Consider the following 24,447-nt stretch of genomic DNA (forward strand, 5'->3'; position numbering starts at 1 on the left):
CCTAATCTCAGTGGCCTCAGCAGCGTCCTCAGACTAGCGGGGGGAATCAAATTTACTGCTACTACTAGAAATTGTGCATATGTGAACATCAGGGTCTTTACAACCAAGTATATTAATGGCAAAATAAACTCAACAACACTTCCCATCGACTTGGGAAATTTTCCCCAATTATATTCTATTATGATTTGACACTTTCTGGTGAAGCATGGGGTGGGGGATGTTGATTAATTTTATTTCTTTCACCTACAGGACATTCAGACCAATCGAATTGCAAGCATTTAAATTAAACCATTCCAATCGCAAGTTAATTACAAATGTTGGCATAATACCAGGTGTTGTTTTTCATTACTTTGACCAATATTAGGTTTTCCATGGAGCGAGTAGCTGTGGAAAATGTCAAGATATGTCAACAGCTGCTCAGTAAATTTTAAGGTAATGCTCACAAATTCTTGACTCAGAGCAGAGATGTTAAGTAGAAAATTTGACAGACCTCAATTTATCCGCATCTTCACAAATGCGGTAGCGTGGCTGGGTTGTTTACTGCATCAGTCTGCTGTCTCCATGCAGAAACTGGGGAGTTACTCATCGGCACGCGCTAAACCAAAAATTGTCGCACAGGGAAAGGGGCAGAGTATAGTGAACTGCATTGTACTCTTAGACCACATGTTGCAAGGGCTGTTGAAGTGCCCAAGCGAGTTATATTCAGCCCTTAGGTTACACGGTGCTCTTGTAAGGCAGTATCAACAGTGAACCAATAATATGTAAGTGTCAAATTCAGTCCAAAAGATATACTGAACTCAGCTGGAGCACTGTCCAATTCTGGTCACACTTTAGGAAGGATGTGAAGGCATTAGAGTGCAGAAAAGACTTGAGAATGGTTCCAGGGATGAGAGAGGTCAGTTACATGAATAGATCGGAGAAGCTGAGGTTGTTGTTTTTAGAGAAAGTTGAGGTTTGATTGAGGTGTTCAAAATCATGAGGGATCTGGACAGAGTGGAAACGAACTTAGCACTTGGATTAGTACTTGGAAATATGATGTTGTTGCTATTACAGAGACTTAGTTGAGGGAAGGGCAGGATTGGCAGCTAAATGTTCCAGGCTTGAGAAGCTTCAGGCGGGATAGAGGGGGATGTAAAAGGGGTGGGGGAGTTGCATTACTGGTTAAGGAGAATATCACAGCTGTATTGCGGGAGGACACCTCCGAGAGGTCATGCAGCGAGGCAATATGGGTGGAGCTCAGGAATAGGAAGGGTGCAGTCACGATGTTGGGGGTTTACTACAGGCCTCCCAACAGCCAGCGGAAGGTAGAGGAGCAGATATGTAGACAGATTTTGGAAAGATGTAAAGGTAACAAGGTTGTAGTGGTGGGTGATTTTAACTTCCCCAATATTGACTGGGACTCACTTAGTGCTAGGGGCTTGGATGGGGCAGAATTTGTGAGGAGCATCCAGGAGGGCTTCTTGAAACAGTATGTAGATAGTCCACCTAGGGATGGGGCCATTCTGGACCTGGTATTGGGGAATGAGCCCGGCCAGGTGGTCGAAGTTTCAGTGGGGGAGCATTTCGGGAGCAGTAACCATAATTCCATAAGCTTTAAGGTACTTGTGGATAAGGATAAGAGTAGTCCTCGGGTGAAGGTGCTAAATTGGGGGAAGACTAATTATAACAATATTAGGCAGGAACTGAAGAATTTAGATTGGGGGTGGCTGTTTGAGGGTAAATCAACATCTGACATGTGGGAGTCTTTCAAACGTCAGCTGATTAGAATCCAGGACCAGCATGTTGTTGTGAGGAAGAAAGACAAGTTTGGCAAGTTTCGGGAAGCTTGGATAACACGGGATATTGTGAGCCTAGTCAAAAAGAAAAAGGAAGCATTTGTAACGGCTGGGAGGCTAGGAACAGATGAAGCACTTGAGGAATATAAAGATAGTAGGAAGGAACTTAAGCAAGGAGTTAGGAGGGCTAAAAGGGGTCATGAAAAGTCATTGGCAAACAGGATTAAGGAAATCCCAAGGCTTTTTATACATATATAAAGAGCAAGAGGGTAACCAGGGAAAGGGTTGGCCCACTCAAGGACAGAGATGGGAATCTATGTATGGAGCCAGAGGAAATGGGCGAGGTACTAAATGAGTACTTTGCATCAGTATTCACCAAGGAGAAGGATTTGGTGGATGATGAGCCTAGGGAAGGGAGTGCAGATAGTCTCAGTCATCTCATTATCAAAAAGGAGGAGGTGTTGGGTGTCTTGCAAAGCATTAAGGTAGATAAGTCCCCAGGGCCTGATGGGATCTACCCTAGAATACTGAGGGAGGCAAGGGAAGAAATTGCTGGGGCCTTGACAGAAATCTTTGCATCCTCATTGGCTACAGGTGAGGTCCCAGAGGACTGGAGAATAGCCAATGTTGTTCCTTTGTTTAAGAAGGGTGGGAAGAAAATCCAGGAAATTATAGGCCGGTGAGCCTTATGTCAGTGGTAGGGAAACTATTAGAGAGGATTCTTCGGGACAGGATTTACTCCCATTTGGAAACAAACAAACTTATTAGCGAGAGACAGCATGGTTTTGTGAAGGGGAGGTCGTGTCTTACTAATTTGATTGAGTTTTTTGAGGAAGTGACGAAGATGATTGATGAGGGAAGGGTGGTGGATGTTGTCTATATGGACTTTAGTAAAGCCTTTGACAAGGTCCCACATGGCAGACTGGTGCAAAAGGTGAAGTCACACGGGATCAGAGGTGAGCTGGCAAGATGGATACAGAACTGGCTCAGTCACAGAAGACAGAGGGTAACAGTGGATGGGTGTTTTTCTGAATGGAGGGATGTGACTAGTGGTGTTCCGCAGAGATCTGTGCTGGGACCTTTGCTCTTTGTAGTATATATAAATGATTTGGAGGAAAATGTAGCTGGTGTGATTAGTAAGTTTGTGGACGACGCAAAGGTTGGTGGAGTTGCAGATAGTGATGAGGATTGTCAGAGGATACAGCAGGATATAGATCGGTTGGAGACTTGGGCGGAGAAATGGCAGATGGAGTTTAATCCGGACAAATGTGAGGTAATGTATTTTGGAAGGTCTAATGCAGGTGGGAGGTATACAGTAAATGGCAGAACCCTTAGGAGTATTGACAGGCAGAGAGATCTGGGCGTGCAGGTCCACAGGTCACTGAAAGTGGCAACGCAGGTGGATAAGGTAGTCAAGAAGGCATATGGCATGCTTGCCTTCATCGGTCGGGGCATAGAGTATAAAAATTGGCAAGTCATGTTGCAGCTGTACAGAACCTTAGTTAGACCACACTTAGAATATTGCGTGCAATTCTGGTCGCCACACTACCAGAAGGACGTGGAGGCTTTGGAGAGGGTACAGAAGAGGTTTACCAGGATGTTGCCTGGTCTGGAGGGCATTAGCTATGAGGAGAGGTTGGAAAAACTCGGATTGTTTTCACTGGAACGACGGAGGTGGAGGGGCGACATGATAGAGGTTTACAAAGTTATGAGCAGCATGGACAGAGTGGATAGTCAGAAGCTTTTTCCCAGGGTGGAAGAGTCAGTTATCGGGGACATAGGTTTAAGGTGCGAGGGGCAAAGTTTAGAGGGGATGTGCGAGGCAAGTCTTTTACACAGAGGGTGGTGAGTGCCTGGGACTTGCTGCCAGGGGAGGTGGTGGAAGCAGATACGATAGCGACATTTAAGAGACATCTTGACAAATATATGAATAGGAAGGGAATAGAGGGATATGGGCCCCGGAAGTGCAGAAGGTGTTAGTTTAGGCAGGCATCAAGATCAGCGCAGGCTTGGAGGGCCGAATGGCCTGTTCCTGTGCTGTACTGTTCTTTGTTCTTTGAAGAAACTGTTCGCATTGGCACAAGGGTCAAGAACCAGAGGGCACAAATTTAAGATGAGTGGCAAAAGAACCAGAGGCAACATGAGGAAAAAATGTTTTACACAGTGAATGGTTAGGATCCAGCATGTACTGCCTGAGAGTGTGGTGGAGGCAGATGGCTTCCAAAAGGGAATTGGATAATTATCTGAAGAGAAAAAAAGTAGAGGGCTATGGGGAAAGGATGGGAGAGGGGGACCATTCTGATTCTATACACAACATATCCCAATTCTTAACACCATGTATTACCATTACTATAAAGTAGGTTAGACAATGTAGCACCCACAAGCCAAAAAACTATACAGGTATTACTGTTCAACCTTTCCTTATATGCAATAAAAGGCTTTTATCATAAACAATCAACTTCAAATACAAGCTCTGTCCTGAAGAGTAAAAGGGATAATTTCCTGAACAGTTTTAAAAAAACTAACGTGTAGAGGTTGGTTGTCCGTGGTAAAACATTTTGAGGTCTGTGACTGGTAATTTCAGGGATGAGAAATTTCCCAATGGCTTCTTCTTTCCGACCAGTCTGACTTTTAAAAAAAATCGCAGCTGTCAGTTTCACAGTTGACAGGTGTTCAAAGCAGAGACAGCTCTTCCGAACTTTGGACAAGTTCGTGGTTTTCCAGTGGGTTCAGATTTTGTTCGCTGTAAACTGAAATTACGAGGTTTGGAAGCTCTATCTCTGCTCTAAGCACCTGTCAACTATGAAACTGACGGCTGCAATTTTTTTTTGGAAAACTGACTAACCACAAAGCAGCTCAGCGGAGAGTTCCTGTTCTCTGCAACTGTCAAAGAGAAGGGGGCGGGCAGAGAGAAGGGGGCGGACAGAGAGAAGGGGGCGGACAGAGAGAGAGAAGGGACAGACAGAGAGAGAGAGGGAGTGACAGCGAGTGTGGGAACAGAGAGAGAGCAGGGGAAACAGAGAGAGAGAGAGGGTAACAGAGAAAGGGGGTAGAGAGAGAGGCGGCAAAGGGATGGGGGTCAGAGAGAGAGAAAAAGAGGGGCAGAGAGCAAGGGGGAAGAGGGTGGCACGGGGGGGCGATGCAGAGAGGGGGGACAATTCAGGGAGGGGGACATGGGTGGGGGAAAGGGACACAGAGAGACTGATAGACAAATGGACAGACTGAAAAAGAGAGGTGGGAGAGAGAGCAATCAAGATCACTCCTGACAGATTGACATTGTCACGGAACTGTTTTTCTCCTTTTTTTAAAGCAGTGTGCCTTTAAGACTCTGTTTAGAAACAGTGTGCCTTTAAGACTGAGCACAGTGTGCTAGCAGCTGCACCTGTTTGAGGCCACAGCAGGAGAGAGAGGTCACATAGTGTACTGTAACTTTTAACTGTGGATAAAGACTGGCTTCAACCGGTTTGAACTAGAGACCGGCGAAGCATGCTTTACTGCAAGGAAGGATCCTTCACTCCAAGCAGGAAAATCTACATTTATCTTCAGGCTCTGTATTGCCTAAGGAGAGAAAAAAAGACCCTGGAAAAAAAGAACATTTGTCTTCAAGAAGGACTCTGTATCATTTGTCTGTGTTTGCTGGAATTCTCAGTAAAAAGTCTACTGAAAAACTACCAGTTTTGGAATCCAAATAAACCTGAGGCTATACTCCTTATTAGAAGAACTGTGTGACACCTGCTGCAACCAAAGTGCTTTGAATGCCTGTCTATTAAAAGACTGTTTTGTCGAATTTGCCTGGAGACTTTGCATGGCATCTGATTGTTCTAATCTGGGTAACCTCATGAACCTGGAACGAAACTTACCAGGACTTACAACCCAGGTACTTAATTTATTCCTAAGAAATACTATTTTTAAAACTGGTTAACCATTGATTTTTGAATTTGTGTGTGTGAGCATGAGGGTTAGATTAAATAAGTTATAAGGTCTTTAGACATAAATTTATCTTAATAGTGTTAAGATTTAGTTTATTAATAAATAGTTAATTTGTTGTTGTTTAAAGATACCTGGTTTGGTCTGTTTTATTCTGCAGGTTATTAAAGTGTTTTAATTTGGTTAATTTCCGGTAGGTGGGAAAACTTTAATAATATGCTGTGACCTGTGGAGTATTGGGATTGAATTGACAGTGCATTACTCCCACCTTGGTGGTAACAACGTCCATACATCTCTTTGCTACAACGAGTGTGCAGGCAAACATTGACTACTTGTGCAAGCAAAAAATGCCAGGTATCTTACTAAATCAGTGTCCAACATAGTGACCAGAAAGTAAGTCAATAGATTAGTCTTCTCATTTAAAGTTTCTTCTCAAAAATGTACCTTTGCCGTTGTTTTGATTAATAGTAAGATACATTTTTAAATCCTTTATCTTTCTGAAATTGTCTCACCAGCCTCCTATGTTACGACAAACATTTTAATGTGTCCCCCCTCCCACCATGCAAATATTTTGGACACCCCTGCTTCAAGCCTTATCTTGTTTAAAGGCTTGTGTCATGCAGGCCCCCACCTGCCAAGAATGAGGCCCCTGACTGGAAAGGCATAGTAACAGACAGTACTTGGAATGGACAAAGGGGCCACTCCCTGCTCCAATTTAATCCACAATGTACTTTTGATTATCAGACATTGAAGGTAGAGAGGCTAGCATTCCAGGTTAACTGCCATGATGGCCAAATACACAAACAGACATGGTGAGATCAGTTTAGTCATATGACTAACTGAATGTTGGAGTTTTTTGAATATGAACTTGCCACAGTTTTGAAACTCAGAAAGCTCTTTTCTCCTGGACTGACAACACCTCTTAGAGATCTGCTCGCAGGGAGGCGTACCTCCTGAAGTGCTGCAATGTCCACATTGAGTCCACTGAGCTCGTTGTTAATGATGGCGATCTTCCGAGAATCGTTGATTTATGCAAGGTCTTCCGACAGGCCAGGACACATAGTTCTGACATTCCAGCTTGCAAGATGAAGGGCTGGTACCTTCTTTCCTTTTTTTGTCATGCTGTTTGGTGCGGTGTTATAGTCCACTTGTCAGGCAATGACCCTGAACTTCAAGCACCCATTGAAGCAGGTGGACTGTGGCAGCACAGAACCTTTCTGACCAGGGGCTGCCCGGTTTGAGGTGGGTGGTATCTATCCAGTGAGATGCGATGACCTCTCCCACTGACAAAGGCAACCCATGGTGCCCAATCTCTACGACAATTGAGCTGGACTTATAACCCATAACTGCTGTCTTCCATGTTGTTTTGATCGCTGTGAGGCGACTATGGAGTGACCACTCCATGACGCATGCCTGGGCAGATGTATGGAGGTTGTGAGTTGCCCAAGCGTCAAAACCCCCCTCTCGGCCTTCCTAGTGGGGTCCAAAGGAGTGCAGAGCATGACGTTTGGCACCAGTATGGCTGCAGGAACTGCCGGAAACATGCCAAAGGTGACACATGACCGCCTACGGGGTTCTGCTCCGGATTTTCTGTTAGGGTTTACTCCCTTAGCCTTGGTCTCTCCTGAGATGCCCACAAAGCAGTGGGGTTGTTAGCTCCTATCCCTGAGCAGGGGCCATAACAAGTAAGCTGTGTGATTTCATGGAGGGAGAGGGAAGGGGGGACAGGATGCAGAGGGAAGGGGGGACAGGGTGCAGGTGGAAGGGGGTGCGGGGAAACGGAGTGTGAGGGGTGGGGGGAAGGGGGTGCGAGAGGGAGCAGGGGAAGGGGGTGAGCTGGGAAGAGGGTGCGTGGGGAGAGCTGGGAAGTGGGTGTGAGTAGGTGGGGGGGGGGGTGAGCTGGAATGGGGGTGCGAGTGAGGGGGTTGGAAGACGGGAGGCGTCCGTTTGGGGTGCGGGCCAGCCCACAGGCTGCACGGCCTCCTTGATATCAGCGTCTTCCAGGCGGACGCTGCGCTCGTGGTCGCCATCCAGCTCACGATGGAGCTTCTTTCCCAGCTCCCAGCTGTGATGGTGGAAGGGCGATCGAAGCTGGATTGAGGCCCTGAGCCTCGATGACCGCCTCATGGGCACTCGGGCCACCTTTCACTTTAAAGAGCTGGAACATGTCATAGCTGCTAAGCGCATTGCACTGTTGAACTACAAGAAAGCCTCCAGCGAGTTAACATCCGTAGCAACTCAAAGTAGCCAGAAGCACTGCACAAAGAACAGCCAGGCGTTGTGCCAATGACTACTGGCAACACCTATGCAGTTGTATTCAGCTTGCCTCCGACACTGGAAACATCAAAGGAATGTATGATGGCATTGAGAGCTTTTCGGCCAATCATCAAGAAGATCGCCCCCCAAGTCTAAATCAGGGGACACGATCACTAGCCAACGCAAGCAAATGGACCGCTGGGTGGAGCACTACCTAGAACTGTACTCCAGGTAAAATGTTGTCACCGAGACCACCCTCAATGCAGCCCAATCTCTGCCAGTCATGGATGAGCTGGACGAACAGCCAACAAAATCAGAACTCAGTGATGCCACTGATTCTCTAGCCAGTGGAAAAGCCCCTGGGAAGGACGGCATTACCCCTGAAATAATCAAGAGTGCCAAGCCTGCTATATCCTCAACACTCCATGAACTGCTTTGCCTGTGCTGGGATGAGGGAACAGTACCATAGGACATGCGCGTTGCCAATATCATCACCCTCTATAAGAACAAGGATGACCACGGTGACTGCAACAACTACCATGGAATCTCCCTGCTCAGCATAGTGGGGAAGGTCTTCACTCGAGTCGTTTTAAACAGGCTCCAGTAGCTGGCTGAGCATGTCTACCCTGAGGCAGTGTGGCTTTCGAGCAGAGAGATCCACCATTGACATGTTCTCCCTTCACCAGCTACAGGGAAAATGCTGCGAACAACAGATGCCCCTCTACATTGCTTTTATTGACCTCACCAAAGCCTTTGACCTTGTCAGCAGCCTTGGTCTCTTCAGTTGGCTTCGAGGCAGCCAACATCCCCAGCATATACACCCTACTGAGCCAGCGGCGTTTGAGATGGCTTGGCCATGTGAGCTCTATGGAAGATGGCAGGATCCCCAAGGACACATTGTACAGCGAGCTTGTCACTGGTATCAGACCCACCGGCCGTCCATGTCTCCACTTTAAAGATGTCTGCAAACGTGACATGAAGTCCTGTGACATTGATCACAAGTCGTGGGAGTCAGTTACCAGTGATCGCCAGAGCTGGCAGACAGCCATAAAGGCGGGGCTAAAGAGTGGCGAATCGAAGAGACTTAGCTGTTGGCAGGAAAAAAAGACAGAAGCGCAAGGAGAGAGCCAACTGTATAACAGCCCCAACAACCAATTTAATCTGCAGCGCCTGTGGAAGAGTCTGTCACTCTAGAATTGGCCTTTATAGCCACTGCTTCACAAACCACTGACCACCTTCAGGCGCTTACCCATTGTCTCTTGAGACAAGGAGGCCAAAGAGAAGAGACAGAGAATATTTTCGAATCCGGGACTGATTTAACAGCCTGTCAAGTTGAATGAACTATAATCTCTGTCCCTTCCTGTCCCACTCTTCTGAAGTACTCTCTGCTTCATCCTATAAAATTCTCCTGATTTGGAGATCACTGTCCTGTCTTCAGACACCTATTACAAGTAGGTGGAGAAGTTGGACAAACATTGACTATCACAGGTTAAATGGTCTTGTGAAAATTGTATTGCTGATTTTTCTTCTGCCTCACCTCAGTAACCATGGTAACAATGCTTTAGTTTCATGGTATATTGGATGAATATGCACTCCTGACAGTGTGAATCCACATAGGTCATCCTATAAGATCCCTCTACCACTCGATGAAATGGTAAATCTAGCTCTATTCTGTTAACAAATGTAATTTGCATTGCATACTATTTTGCTTGTGTTACAATCGAGTGAGGAGGGGGTCGAAGAGCTTCCCTCTCCTCGTTTGACTACTTACTTGCTATGATCATAACAAAAACCAAATTGCACAGTTTTGAGTTAACAAAGAAACAGGTTAATTTTATTGTACCTAAACTCATCTAAATACTACACCAACTTTCACTCACACCGGATGTACACACACACAAATAAGTTACAGACTGGGGAAAGGTAGATTGGTTTGAGTTAGATTCCATAAATAAAAGATATAGTGTATGGAGATTGGTGATTCAGCTGGCTTCTAGCTAAATTCAGTGGTCTGAGGCTTTTAGCTTGAAGAGGTAATGACCTATTTGGTGAATCTCTTGGAAATAGCAATCCGGATTTCCTCCAACAGGGTTTCTAATAGAAGCTGGAGTATGCAAAGGTGGTCAGTCAACAAGCAGGATTTGAAAGCTTTCAAGCTGGAATGGAGACAGATAGAGGGATCCCCACTTAGAGTCTGCTCCTGTTAGAGTCCTGTTGCATCTTTTGCTGCAGAGAAAAGCACCAGCTTAAAATCCAGATGGGGAAGGGCTTGTCACATGACAGTCACTCAGTCTTTCAAACCTACCAGCTAGCAGTATTTTTCTGCTTGCTGACAGTAAATTTCCTGGGTCTTGGTTCTTGCTGGGAACTGAGCAGACATTTTGTCTTTCCCCTCACAATGTAGCAAACTAGGTGATCATCTTAAGCTTAAACGATGACTTTGCTGGCACTTCGTCTTTTAAAAATAGTACAAATACTTCAGTCAATGGATTAAAGAAAATTTTCAACAAAACACATTGGTGTAACAGCTTGCTAGTTAACTAATTGTCGTGCTGCTCTCCATTGATGTTTGTTTGCTTAGCTACTTTATTTATAGGGAGAAATGTTTTAAATTGGACTGTGTTTTGATAGCATTAGATTGACTATATACTTTATATTCAGATTAATTGCCCTCATGTCCATGGCTGAGTCACTAATTGTGTCAAATGTCAGTGGTACAACATGTCAGTACCTATCCCTGCTAACATACCAACTGATTACAAAAAGAAAAACTGCATCAAACACAGACCACTCCTCTGTTCGGCTGATAACTGACCAGCTGTGTATTTTTAGCATTTTCTGCCAAGATTTCCAACTAGCACAATATTTTGTGTTTCATATGGAAATTTACTCACAACAAACTATTTAGGACACCATCAGCTACAGAAGTGTTTACTGTTCTCCTCCAATGACCTACAAGACCCAAATTCAGCCAACCCCACAAGGCACATGTTAAATTAGCAACAAATTCATGTCAAGAGTCATAAAAGAAAATACATGCAATTATAAACAGGGTATAATCACTGTTGTAATGTAGTGAATGCAGCAATTTGCAAACAGCAAGATCCCACAAAGAGCAATGAGAAATATGACCGGGTATCGCAATGTTGGTTGAAGGATAAATAATGGCCAGAACACTAGGAGAACGCTACTGCTCTCCATTAAATAGTGCCATGGGATCTTTACATCTAACAAGAGGGCAGACAGATCCTTGGATTCATACCTCATCCAAATGGGTCAACATGGATTAGGTGCTCAGAAATGGGGCTTAGGCATACATGGGACTGCTATTCAGCTAAACTATAGCTGTTCAGAATCAGGACATGACCATCCAACCTGCCCAGTCATAACCAACATGAACGAACAGTGCCCTAATCCATCCAGTCCAGTTTTAATGAAAATCAGAAATACCATTTAGCAATCGTTTTCACCATTGCACAATTAAATAATGCTATCACTCAGGATTCATGTATACACAACTTTGTGGCATCCGATTCGTAAAGTCAAATTATATAGAAGGGTGTGGTTAGAGTAGTTATTTACTTTGAAAATCAAAAATCCAAAAGGGATTGCTACACAGATTAAGTTGAAAACAACAATATTTTATTTCAGATCAGTCCGAACAAGTAAAGATTCTCTGCATCTTCAAGAAACACTTCATCTTGTTCCAATGGTGACCTGCCAGACTCTGATGAGGTTATCAGTGTAGCCAGCAAACAATGTCTGGGAGGAAAACAAAAAAAAGTCAGCATTTAATTGCACTAATATCGTTGTTTATATTTCAAATAGTAAACTAATTTAAGCAGCTTTCAATCTAGCCACCACCAGGATTCCAGATTTGCAAACTGGTAGCTAAAACAAGCCACATCTACCAAAATGACTTGTTACTGCACGAGATCCATTAATTTGTATGACCTGTGTAACTCTTGGATGCACAGCACTAACATACAGCAGCCACATACATTTCACAATTACCATTACAGAAAATTATAGTCAATTATCCCTCATATTTGCAGGACTTGTAATCACCCCCATAAGGGTCAGATATTTGTGTGAATGAATATAATCATCGGGATAATGGCCATATTTGAAGTAACACTTCAAACAAAAAGATACCTGTCCATCTGCAGACCAAGCCAGACATGTACACTGTGGAGGTTCTGCTTTACTGCTGGTACTAATCACTTCCTGGCGCAGTTCATCAACGATGATTTTTCCTTCCAGGTCCTGTAAACAATTCATAGATACACAAATTTTAAATTCATAGGAACAGGAGGCAGTCATTCAGTCCCTTGAGAGCTCTGCCGATCATGGCTGATCATCTATCTCAACACCATTTCCCACACTATCCCCAACATCCCTCTATATCTTTCATCACTACCTAGTACCTACAAGAAGACATATCAGTCAAGAAAATATGCATATATTGGGATAGGCTTCCATCTAAAAGGGGAATGAGGTTTTTAAGCAAATACATGTATTTAATGTATTAGTATTCTTCAAAAAAAAAACCTAATTGACATCCAACCTACCCAGGTGTGCAAAAGCAATGTTGACCAACCAGTGAGGAGTTGCAACAAAAACAAGGAAGCATTTCTTCACCCTGTTCTTTCAGGCAAATGGCCCTTTGGAGAAGAAAAAAAGAACAGTGCCATACTACCCTTGCTTCTGGCTAGCACCCAATCTCAATGAGCACTTCAATTTGTTTCTCCACCCCCCCCCCCCCCACCAAGTACAAATTAATGACAATGACTGTATCCACAAATGAGACAACAGCATCAACTATAGTCTTTTTCAAATCTCCAGACCATAAACATGAGAAACCAGCCAGTAAAACAGAACTGGGCCACACATACCGCATGGTCCACTAGATGGACAACCAGAGATAGATATAGAAATGAGAATAGAGGAAACAGAAAAAGGATTTAATCTGAAATTTTATTCTGTACTTTTACAAACACCATACACTTCAAGGGCTTGTTCTAAAATCAGTGAAGCATAAAAATCACTCCAATAAAAATTGCTTCAACTTCCAGTATTTGGAAGAAAACTCCAACTCAACCCAAAAACACAAGTGTACTTACCCAGATCTTAATGCTTGGACCAGTGGCAGCACAGAGCCAATACCTATTGGGGCTGAAGCACAAGGCATTGATGATGTCACCGCCATCCAAGGTGTACAAATGTTTGCCTTCATTGAGGTCCCACAACATGGCCTGACCATCCTACGCAACAGAAAACAACCAAATACAGTTACCATATATTGGGCAAAGTTTGATAGACAATTCAACTTGCATCCTTAATCCTAGAAAACCATTGCACGCAAGAACTTTTACTGGCTTTGGTTTTAAAATACCTCAACCTTGAAACCAAAAACCACAAGTGCAGTTTGAAAATATTGTGGCAACAGTAGCATATTGACAGAAATTAGACTTCAATTAAAAAACCATTGACAATGTTCTTTTCTTAAGGGCTATTAGCCATCTAATCCAGCAAATGAGAAACATCTACTTTTCCTGTTAATAGTAATTATGTAAAGCCATATGATCTACTTTGCCTCCAGAAGCACACAGGGATCCATCAGGGGAAACAGTAACAGTGTTCAGATAGCCCGGGTGTCCAATGTGATTTGTTTTCAGTTTGCAGTTGGCTAGGTTCCAAACCTGGAAGTTATGAAAACATATTTAAACATTCAACACACTTGCTTTCAAAATTCTACATTTTGAATATCAACCATTAAGTGCCATTTTAAAGTGAGAAAGCAAAGCATATACTTTCAACAAGATCCAAGTTACAGTCTGGATAAAAATAAAATTAAAGCTGAAAATACTCAGTATCTGGGAAGAGAAAAGATTGTCAATCTTTCAGGTGCAGGCTCTTCATCACAATGGCAAACTAGTGCCTTGTTAGGATTGATCAAGTGCCTTGTTAGGATTGAATAAAACAAAGGGTGGGGGGTGGGTGCAGTCTGAAAATTTAACAGATAAAGATCATGTCTATTGACCACAGCAGCAAGTGATAGTTAACTTCTTTCTGCAACAAGTTTTTCAAAAAATCAGCAGCTAACACAGTGAGAGTATTTAAAAGATGTAAAAATAGCACGGGAGATGTAAAACAAAAATCAGAGAAAAAGGGCATGAGAACTGATGAAGAAGATAGCTTTGGTGTGAAATTAGTTTAAGTCAATGCCCAGGCCAAACAACTATAAATTACAGAGCAGAGACACCATTGAGTCTACCTAGAGCGAGAGCATGCGCGAGAGAGCGAGATTCGAAAAGAATGCATACTGAAGCAATGAGCCACCTCGTCATATCGAAATCTTTTGTTAAGCAACCATTCAAATCATAGAATGGTTACAGCCCATTCAACCCAATGTGTCCATGCAAGCTCCCTGCAAGAGCAACTCAGCTAGTCCCACAACCATGTCCTTTCCCTGTAGTCCTACAGGTGCTTATCCAATTCCCTTCTGAAAGGCACGATTGAAACTGCTTCCGCCACCCTTTCAGGAAGTACATTCCAGATGATAACCATTTGCTTCATGTCGCCTTTGGTTCTTTGGCCATTCACCTTAAATCGGTGTCCTGATTCTAGATCCTTCCACCACCTATGGGAACAGTTTTTCTCTATCTACTGTCCAGACCCCTCATCATTTTGAGCACCTCATCCCCTCTCTTCTCAAAGGAGAGCCACCCCAGCTTCCCTGTCCATCCACACAACTGAAATCCCTCATCCCAGGAACAATTCTTGTAAATCTTTTCTGCATCCTCTCTAATGCCTTAACATCCTTCCTAAAGTGTGGTGCCTAGAATTGGACACAATGCTCCAATTGAGGCCAAACCAGTGTTTTGTACACATTCATCATAACTTCCTTGTTCTTGTAACCTGTGCCTTGATTTACAAAGCCCAGGATCCCATATGCTTTATTAACTGCTTTCTCAACCTGCGTGCAACCTTCAATGATTTGTGCACATTTCACAGGTCCCTCTGCACCTGCATGCCCTTTAGAATTGTACCCTTTAATTTATATTGCCTCCCCTTGTTCTTCCAACCAAAATGAATCACCTCCCACTTCTCTGCATTAAACTTCATCCACAATGTATCCGTCTATGCCCTCTTGAAGTCTATCACCATCCTCCTCACAGTACACAACATTTGAATTTTGTGTCATCGACGAATTTTGAAATCATTCAAGGTACATTCAAGGTCATTCATACATAATCAAAAAAAGCAGAGATCCTAACACGAACCCCTGGGGAACCCCACTATATACCTTTCACCTGTCTGAAAAACAACCAGTCACAACCACTGTCTTATCCTGTCACTCAGCCAATTTCATATCCATGCTGCTACTGTCCCTTTTAGTCCATGAGCTCTAACTTTGCTGACAAGTCTGTTATGTGGCACTTTTATCAAATGGCAGAAAATATGAAATATGAACCAGCAGAAACGAGCGGTATGGACAGGAGAACCGAGTTGTCTCAAGTGAACGAAGATACAGAAATGGAGTAGGTACATTGAACAGCCTTGTTGATCACAAATTAGGAAAAACCACTGCCAACAAATCAACAGATCTGATTTGAGAATTGCTGAAAATACAGACATGTTGTCGAAGCTTTTCATCTTGCACTCACAGGACAAGACGCAAGAAAAACCAATGTAAGGGAAAACAACTTGTACTGTACGAGGAGTGCAGATTGGTAGAGGCTTTGCCATGGGGAATGCACCAGTTTACGGAGACTGACTTAACTGCCAAGCTTTGCTTGAAATTTAAACCAAGCAAGATTGGTCAAGGCTTTGCCCTGAGGAATGAACTAGCGAATGGCTGTCACTTACTTTGTTCAGCTGAAACAGACACAATGTGTGTACATGTTCTTTCTGTCTGCAAACAGGGCCCTGTGTATTAACATATGTAGCTTCCAGTACACGCAAATGCGCCACTGTGAGCCCTACTGACAATCTTAAATTGGTTGTCAGCATAATTCTTAGCACACTGCGGATTATTTAGCAAATGTTGTCTAATCGCAGAATCATACCTAATGTTGGACAATGTGTTTTTTTGAGTTTTGCAAGCACGTGCTGGTTGGGTACAGCCTGTACCTTGCCCGTTGCGAACAGAAGGGACATGTTGCTTGATACGATCCGCCAGTCTTTGGGACGTACAGCCTATATACCTAGCATCACACTAGCATTGAAATTCATACATCACATTATTCATTTGTGTATAGGCATTTGCGTGTACTGGAAGCTACATATATTAACAGAGCCTTGTTCTTTGCAGACAGAAAGAACATGTACACATATTGTATGGGCGGCACAATGGTTAGCACCACAGCCTCACAGCTCCAGTGACCCGGGTTAAATTCTGGGTACTGCCTGTGTGGAGTTTGCAAGTTCTCCCTGTGTTTGCGTGGGTTTCCTCCGGGTGCTCCGGTTTCCTCCCACATACCAAAGACTTGCAGGTTGATAGGTAAATTGGCCATTAGCAATTGCCCCTAGTGTAGTTAAGTGGTAGGGAAATGTAGGGACAGGTGGGGATGTGGTAGCAGTATGGGATTAGTGTAGCATTAGTATAAATGGGTGGTTGATGGTCAGCACGGACTCGGTGGGCCGAAGGGCCTGTTTCAGTGCTGTATCTCTAAACTAAACTAAAAGCATTGCACCTGTTTCGGCTGAACAAAATAAGTGACAGCCAATCGAGAATTCATTCCTCAGGGCAATGCCTTGACCAGGGTCAAGCTGCCCGGTTTAAATTTCAAACAAAGCTTGGCAGTTAACTGTCAGTCACCGTAAACTGGTGCATTCGCCATGGCAACACATCTACCAGAGTTCACTTGCCAACCAATCAGCACTTTCTTCTTATGCAATACAAGTTGCTTTCCCTTAAATTGGTTATTCTTGCGTGTTGTCCTGATGAGTGCAAGACAAAAAGCTTCGGCAACCTGTCTCTATTTTCAGCAAATCTCAAGTTCTGTACTACCAAATGACATGTGATTTGTTTCTGTCCCCTTTGTTTTCAGTCCTATAACTCCTCCAAGTTTTGACAAGAGTCTACACCCAACCATTAACATATCTTTTCAAAAGCTGAAAAGATATTGTCAGCATATTCTGCTCCCAGAAGCCCACCCACCAATTCCAATCTACACCTGCCACATTCTTACCTTAACTAGTTTATCCCAGCCACAGGAGACGATGATGGGGTTGCTACTATTTGGTGAGAAGCGAACACAAGAAACCCACTCAGAGTGACATTCATCCTACAAAAAGAGACTTGGTAAAGTTGAGAAAAATTTAACAAAGGCATGTTAATACAACAGCTTAGATTCACCATTTTCTCACTTCCTGCATTTCACCCCGCTAGGAACGAAGGTCAATAATTCAGATGTCTACATAGTTTCAAATAGCAACTACATCCCACTGCCTAACTGAGTAGCAGGCACTGCCTCTCTTACCACATTCTCGTTTGTTAATCTCAAAAGCAGAGCCTCATTAGCAGGATAAAGCTCCACTTGTTAGAGTTACTGGAGTCACATCCGAGACCTTACTATGTCTCAGTTTCTTGCTGTCTTAAAATGAACAATTGGGCAACCCAACAGATACCAACTACTCTGCCGAGTTTGAGAAAAATCAACTACTATTATGTTCACTTCCATATTCCCCACCCTCAAACCACAGTAACCATACTTGTTTTGTCTCATTGAAATATCAGGCTAAAAACAGAGACTGAATAACTTATATAACCAAATTAAACACTGCATTTACAACAATAATAGACTGGACAACGTTAATTTTGACATGAATTGCAACATGGCAGACACCCATATTATTTGCAAGTATACTTCTATCCATTTGTGTGCCACATATGCTTTGACATTGTGCCAATACATTGAGAATCCAATTTGCTGCACCTCATAGAACATTCTCTCTAGATACGACCCAAGGAAGAGGTAATTGTACTGATGCACGTTTTCAATTCAGGTGGACATATATATGAAAAGTTCACATCTACTATTAGGTTTTATCAATTCCTAGATTATTCACTCACTTCCCAGAACAAGACTAGAAATGCATTTAAATACATGACAACTCCAATGCAGAAGATCAATTGCAGATTCTTTAAATTTACATTTAAGATGCATTTTAAATAGGCTTCATTTTTGTCAGCATTATCAGCTTTGTCAATTTCTACTGCTAGGGGATTTTGCAGCTAAAATAGCAAATTCTGTGAGATAAAGTGAGTTAATCATTTTTCCTACATAGTGCAGTAGTTATGCTAGGAATCATAAAATGCAGTCGCAGGAAAGTTACCTGGATTGTGTATTTGCAAACTCCCAGGGTGTTCCACAATTTTACAGTCCTGTCACGGGAACCAGACACAATTTGGCGATTATCTGCTGAAAAGGCAACACTCAGTACATCCTTGGTGTGACCCACAAAGCGGCGGGTAGTTGAACCACTGGAAGAGTAATAAAGTTAACCTTACGTTAATCATTCCAGCAAGTTATGAAAAACATATACTAATTTATTGCATGGAATAAAAATATTTCCTCTAATGTTTGTGGACCAATATTTTTAAAGATCGTACAATTAATATCAATAGCATTTAAACCAAACAGATAAAGCAGTCATTACTTACAAATCTGATTATCTTAAAATAGTGAATTATCTGCATTCTTACGTTGTCAAATCCCAAAGTCGTAGGGTTCCATCCCAGGAGCCGGAAAGGGCAAACTGACCATCAGAAGAAATGACAACATCACTAATAAAGTGAGAGTGGCCAGAGAGGGAACGCTGAGGAACACCATAGCTTGTCTCATCCCTAGTTAACTTCCACATGATGATTGTTTTATCTGAAAACAGAAATAAAGTCTTCAGAACTCAATGAATCTAGAACGATTGAAGCGACAGTTTGTTTTTACTTTTATATAAAAAAATTAAGTACTGGAAATACTCAGCAGGCAGGCAACATCTGTGGAGTGAGAAGCAGAGTTAACATTTCAGATCTGTGACCTTTTATCAGAACTGACAAACGTTTTTATTTCAGTTTTCCAGCATCTGCAATATTTTGGATATTAAAGTAGTAACATAAAAGCATTTTTGGGATGTGAGCATCATTAGCAAGGCCAGTATTTGGTGCTCATCCCTAATGGCCCTTTAAAAGGGGATGGTGATCTGCCATCTTGAACCACTGCAGTCCATCTGGTGTAGGTACACCCACAATGCAATAATAGTTGGCCACCAGAGTTTGGTTATTTTCTAGTTACGGCATCAACTATTGTAAAGTGTTAAACTTTATTTTAATTAAGAATGGCACGTGTCTAAAAGCTAGCAAATATTGTAGCAGTCAATACTCATTCCTGTAAAGTGTTATGGGACATTTTAGTACATTAAAAGTAGTATATAAATGTAAGTTCCAAAAGTAAAATACTGTGGATGCTGGAAATCGAACAGAAAATGCTAGAAACGCTCGAGGTCTGGCAGCATCTGCGGAGAGAGAAACAAGAGTTAAAGTTCCAGATCAATGACTTTTCATCAGAACTTTCTGACGAAAGGTAATCGAGCTAAAACATTAACCCTGATTCTCTATAAATGCAATTTGTTGTTGGTCTATTCAACGAGTGGAATTGACATAAATGATCTCTTTGGAAAGATCTGAAAACAAAACGTTAACTGGTCTGTTCCGACCAGATCCTACTCGTATCCAGTATTCTCAGCTTTTGTTTCAGATTTCCGGCATCATGTAAAACAGTCGCCTTTTAGCTCAAAAATAACGGCACGCTTTAAATTAGCTGCCGCGTTTCCTGCATTATAACAGTGATTACACTTGCAAAGAAAAATTAATCGGCTACAAAGCACTTCGGGACATCGTGAGGTCTTGCAGTAAATTAGCGATTGCAAGTTCCTTAACTCTAAAAAAAAAACCAATGCATAGGTTAGCATTTTGAGTTTTATCTGCCCTGATTTAAACACAGCTCTGCAGTTTTCCGTCCTGTGTTCTGCAACATTTCAAAGCTGTTATTTGCCCTTAGGGAGACAAGTTGTACCGGCGGATGGCAGTACAACTGTGTATATGTAACCCGCAATTACCGCCTGGAGCTGCCAGCAACTAGATAGTTAAACAAAAAGTGACAGAGAGCGAGACAGACGCCAACAAAAGTAAAGCATAACGCCAATAAAAAGGCTGCTCTACCCGACCAGAATGGCAAGGCCGCGGACAAGACCGGGCCGGGCTGGTCTGGTCTCCATCCCTCCCCTCCCCCCACCCCCGATACCTCGGGAGGCGGACAGAATCATGTCGGGAAACTGTGGAGTTGTAGCGATTTGTGTCACCCAGCCACTGTGGCCCTTCAGGGTCCCGCGAAGGGTCATCTGTTCCGTCATTTTGAGTGAAGACAGGGCGTCCTGAGGCCGGATGGAAGCGGATTGCAGCAGAAAGGGCAGCCTCAGCGCACCGCGCTTCTCTCAAGCCACAGAGAAAGAGGAAACGCTACCCGCCAGGCCCGGATATGACGTCCAAGGCGCAGCGAACGCTGGGTGATATTCCAAGATGGCCCAGTCGCCATGGCGACCATTTGCTGCTTTTGTGCGTGTTGCCTTGTGCAGCGTACGATGGAGCAGCAAATCATCTCTAAATAGCAGTTGTATGTTCATGGCAAAGCATGAACCTGCTTGAAAGCAGTCAAGTGGGTCTCTCATACTAGGTGACTTGTCCGTTCTCAACCCCAGTTTACAGTCCAGTTACCACTTACGCTTCTGGCCGAAGGGAGGCGAACCAATGAACCACTCTCTCCAGTTACCCTTCCATTGAGGTGTATCGCGCTAATAGTGACAAAAAGCATTTTCAACAAATCACCCATCAGAAATCACTTTGAATTGGTGACTGAACAAGCAGACGAGCTGGAGGATTAAAAATAAGGGATTAAAATTAGGGGACCTAGCTGTATATGTGCATAAGTCATTAAAGGTGACAGGACAGGTTGAGAGATCAGTTAATAAAGCACACAGTATCCTGGGTTTATTAATAGAAGCAAGGAAGTTATGTTGAACTTGTATAAGACACTGGTTTGGCCTCAGCTGGAGTATTGCATCCAATTCTGGGTGCCGCACTTGAGGAAAGAAGTGAGGGCATTGGAGAGAGTACAGAAAAGATTCACGAGAATGGATCCAGGGTTGAGGAATTTCAGTCATGAAGATAGATTGGAGAAGTTAGGATTGTTTTCCTTGGAGAAGAGAAGGCTGAGAGGTGATTTGATAGAAGTATTCAAAATCATGAGGTGTCTGGACAGAGTAGATAGAGAGAAACTGTGAAAGGATCAAGAACGAGAGGACACAGATTTAAAGTATTTGATAAGAGAAGCAAAAGTGACATGGAGAAAAACATTTTCACACAGCGAGTGGTTAAGGTCTGGAATGCGCTGCCTGAGAAAGTGGTGGAGGCAAATTCAATTGAAGCATTCAAAAGGGAATTAGATAGTTATATGAAAAGGAAGAATGTGCAGAGTTATGGGGAGAAGGCAAGGGAATGGGACTGCGGGAATTGCTCTTTTAGAGAGCCAGTGCAGACACGATGGGCCAAATGGCCTCCTGCGCTGAAACAATTCTGTGATTCAGTGACCATTGATTCCCATAAAATATCTCAATGAATCTAAATGAACAGAAAATTACCTATAACTTATGGTAACAGCTTTCACAACATTTTGTTCTATGCCACTGTGCAACACATTTATGTTAAAAGTTACTATATAAATACAGAGGGAACAAAATGCAATTGTGCCAGAAAACAGGTTTTGGGATCACAATTAACCCACAGCCAAAGGCCTGAATGCAGTGCGACAAGCAGCTCAATGAGTCTGCATGAGTGGTCGATGTCAGTAAATGCATCTTCAAATGCCATATCCTACCAATAGCACCACTAATCTCAGACACTTTTCAATTCACTACAGCTCCATCACTCATCTACCAACAATCTCTAACAACCAGGACTCATACCTGACAACTTTATGCTCCACTGCACTCTCACACACTTAGCACAGTTGCAAGTCTGACACCTACATTTCACATCTTGCACACACTATTCAACCATGATAACCGTGTCACCCAACAGACTGCATGACCTCACTGACACACTTCCCTTTGTCTTGCAGGACAAGGTGATGCGCAACTAGAGGTAGCAGGAGCTACCCAGAGGGGGACAGGCATGCCTGCATGTCTTAACTCCTATTGGAGGAGGCAGTGCTGGCCACTAGCGGGATGCCTATAGCTGAGGCCATAGCCAGCAGAGGAGCTGAAACCATCAAAGGTGACAGTATCCTCATACCAAATCCTCCCTCTCCCATCCCATCTCCCCTTTATCCCACACTCATTTCTGATTTACAAGCTATAGATGGTATAAGCATACACCTCTTACTTTCCCCTCCTCCCTGCATCATAACCTTACCCTTGTGCCTTTCTCCTTTCAGATACCCAAGATGTGTAACCTGGCTAGACTGTGATGATGATGCACCAGCACTCAATTTCACACTTACAGCCTCTAGCTCAGATACTGACACTGCGCAAAATTTAGAGAATAGCATAGAGGCGGGATCTGCATGTGGTGAGACACTGGGCAGCTAGGCCTGCAGCCAGGGCAGAGGGCAAGTACTAGCTCTCTGGAGGGTAAGTTCGCACACAAATCTTGCTGCAGAACACCTTGTTGTGCACTTAGATGGGGAAATCAACAGAAGAACACTGATGGGGATGCACAACAAAATGCTTGGTGCTTTGGGAACCCTGCCAAATCAATGTCAAGGAACCATGGAGGCTTTTACTTTTGCTTTGTGGCTCAGTGGACACTGATGGTCAGTAACAGACGGAAGATAAGGTGTGGGACTTTGGTGACTGGGGAATTGAGGTTGTGGTTACTGGTATCTCATTTGGATGAGTTGTTCACAGACAATCCAGCCAGAAAGGGGCTGTCTGCATTGCCTCCTCTTCCTCGTCTTCATGCTTCTGCTGCTCCTCCTCATGCTGTTGCTCCTCAACTACTTGCTGTAGAGCTGGTGGCAAGGGCTGTCCTCTCATGATGGCGACATTATGGAGCATGCAGCAGACTACAATGAATCTTGACACCTGCTTTGTTGAGTATTGCAAGGCTCCTCCAGAATAGTCCAGGCAAGTGTTGTTTTAACAACCAATGGGCTGCTCTGTCACATTTTGTGTGAAGCTTGGATTTCATTGTAAGAATGGTGTGTGTGTGTGTGTGTGTGTGTGATGTGCACTGGATTCGTCAGCCATGTAGTCAGTGGATAGACCTTGTCATCCAGTAGTCTCCCTTTGGTTTGCCATGGTGGCTCAAATGCAGCTGGCACAGCGGACTGCCGCAGGATGAAGGCATCATGACTGTTGCCAGATGCATTCGGGCGCTGACCTGCATGATTCTCTGCCTATGGTCGCATACCAGCTGGATGTTAAGGGAGTGGAATCCTTCCGGTATAGGGCAGAGTTGACAGGCGGCACCCGCAAAGCATTGTACATGCAGTCAGTGGCACCCTGCACCATGGGGAAACCTGCAATCCTACCAAAGCCACGTGCTCATTCCACCTGTTTCTGGCAAGAGAATTAAATATAGTTAGTGCCCATTGAGTTGAGGGCCTCAGTGGCCTCCCTTACACAACTTGTGAGTTGTTGCAAATATCTCCAGCTCCAGCCAGGAAGGAGACAGACATGTAAAAGGTCATTGCCACGGCCACCTCATAGCTACTGGCATTCTGGTCCTTGCCCTTCTCTGATATTGGAACCTGGCTGTCACAGGTGGCTGATTTTAGTGAGGACATCCTGACTGAAATGGAGATTTTGTACACATTGTTTTTCTGCTGAGGTTCAGGTCAGAGAATTGCTCCCTGAACACCCTTTGGCAGCTATGGCATCCTGCTGAAAGTCCTTCTTCCCCCTCTTCCAGACGTTGGCCCTGCTCTACATGCCCTCTTCATTCTTCAAGTCATTCTGTATTTCAAGGGTAAAGACTATTTGTGCACCAATGCCTGGGAGCAGCTGGTTTGTGCAGAAGCTTTGAAGTCAGCAAAAACTCCTTCAGCACCTGCCATGCCACTCCCCATCAACGTTTTCAACTTGCAATCACAATACATAGCACCAAACACTTGTAGAATTGAAGCAGCAGCCAGAAAAAAAATCAACCAGCAACTAACCTGTAAATGGTTGAGAATCTTGAGTATTGCTGAAAACAGAGACATTTTGTCAAAGCTTTTCATCTTGAACTCATCAGGGCAACTCAGAAGAATACCAATATAAGGGAAACAACATATTTCTATGAGAAGAGAGTGCTGATTGGTTGGCAAGTGTACACACATTGTGCCTGTTTCAGCTAAATAAAATAAGTGACAGCCATTCGTTGGTTCCTTCCTCAGGGCAATGCCTTGAACAATCAGAGTCAAGCTGCCTGGTTTAAATTTCAAAC

General features: G+C 43.6%; 1 protein-coding gene across 1 annotated transcript; it reads right to left on the minus strand.

Moving 5' to 3' along the window:
• Positions 1–11,578: 11,578 nt before the first annotated feature.
• On the minus strand, positions 11,579–20,482 carry rack1 (receptor for activated C kinase 1). Its single transcript, XM_068043596.1, has 8 exons — positions 20,267–20,482; positions 18,673–18,844; positions 18,303–18,450; positions 17,156–17,251; positions 13,550–13,660; positions 13,082–13,222; positions 12,114–12,224; positions 11,579–11,720 (listed from the first exon to the last, which is right to left on the minus strand). The coding sequence occupies exons 1-8, from the start codon at positions 20,373–20,375 to the stop codon at positions 11,655–11,657; spliced, it is 954 nt and encodes a 317-aa protein (XP_067899697.1). The 5' UTR covers positions 20,376–20,482; the 3' UTR covers positions 11,579–11,654.
• Positions 20,483–24,447: the final 3,965 nt, after the last annotated feature.

This window comes from Heterodontus francisci, chromosome 12, assembly GCF_036365525.1.
Source record: "Heterodontus francisci isolate sHetFra1 chromosome 12, sHetFra1.hap1, whole genome shotgun sequence".
In the NCBI taxonomy this organism is placed as follows: domain Eukaryota; kingdom Metazoa; phylum Chordata; class Chondrichthyes; order Heterodontiformes; family Heterodontidae; genus Heterodontus; species Heterodontus francisci.

What these genes read in the sequence shown, in the direction of transcription:
- rack1 (XM_068043596.1), bottom strand. Translation starts at nt 20,375, where the DNA reads ATGACGGAACAGATGACCCTTCGCGGGACCCTGAAGGGCCACAGTGGC. An exon ending in TTTGCAAATACACAATCCAG is followed by an intron (nt 17,252 to 18,302) that starts GTAACTTTCCTG and finishes CTCTTTTTGTAG; the next exon opens with GATGAATGTCACTCTGAGTG. An exon ending in TGTGTGCTTCTGGAGGCAAA is followed by an intron (nt 13,223 to 13,549) that starts GTAGATCATATG and finishes TCTGTTGCGTAG; the next exon opens with GATGGTCAGGCCATGTTGTG.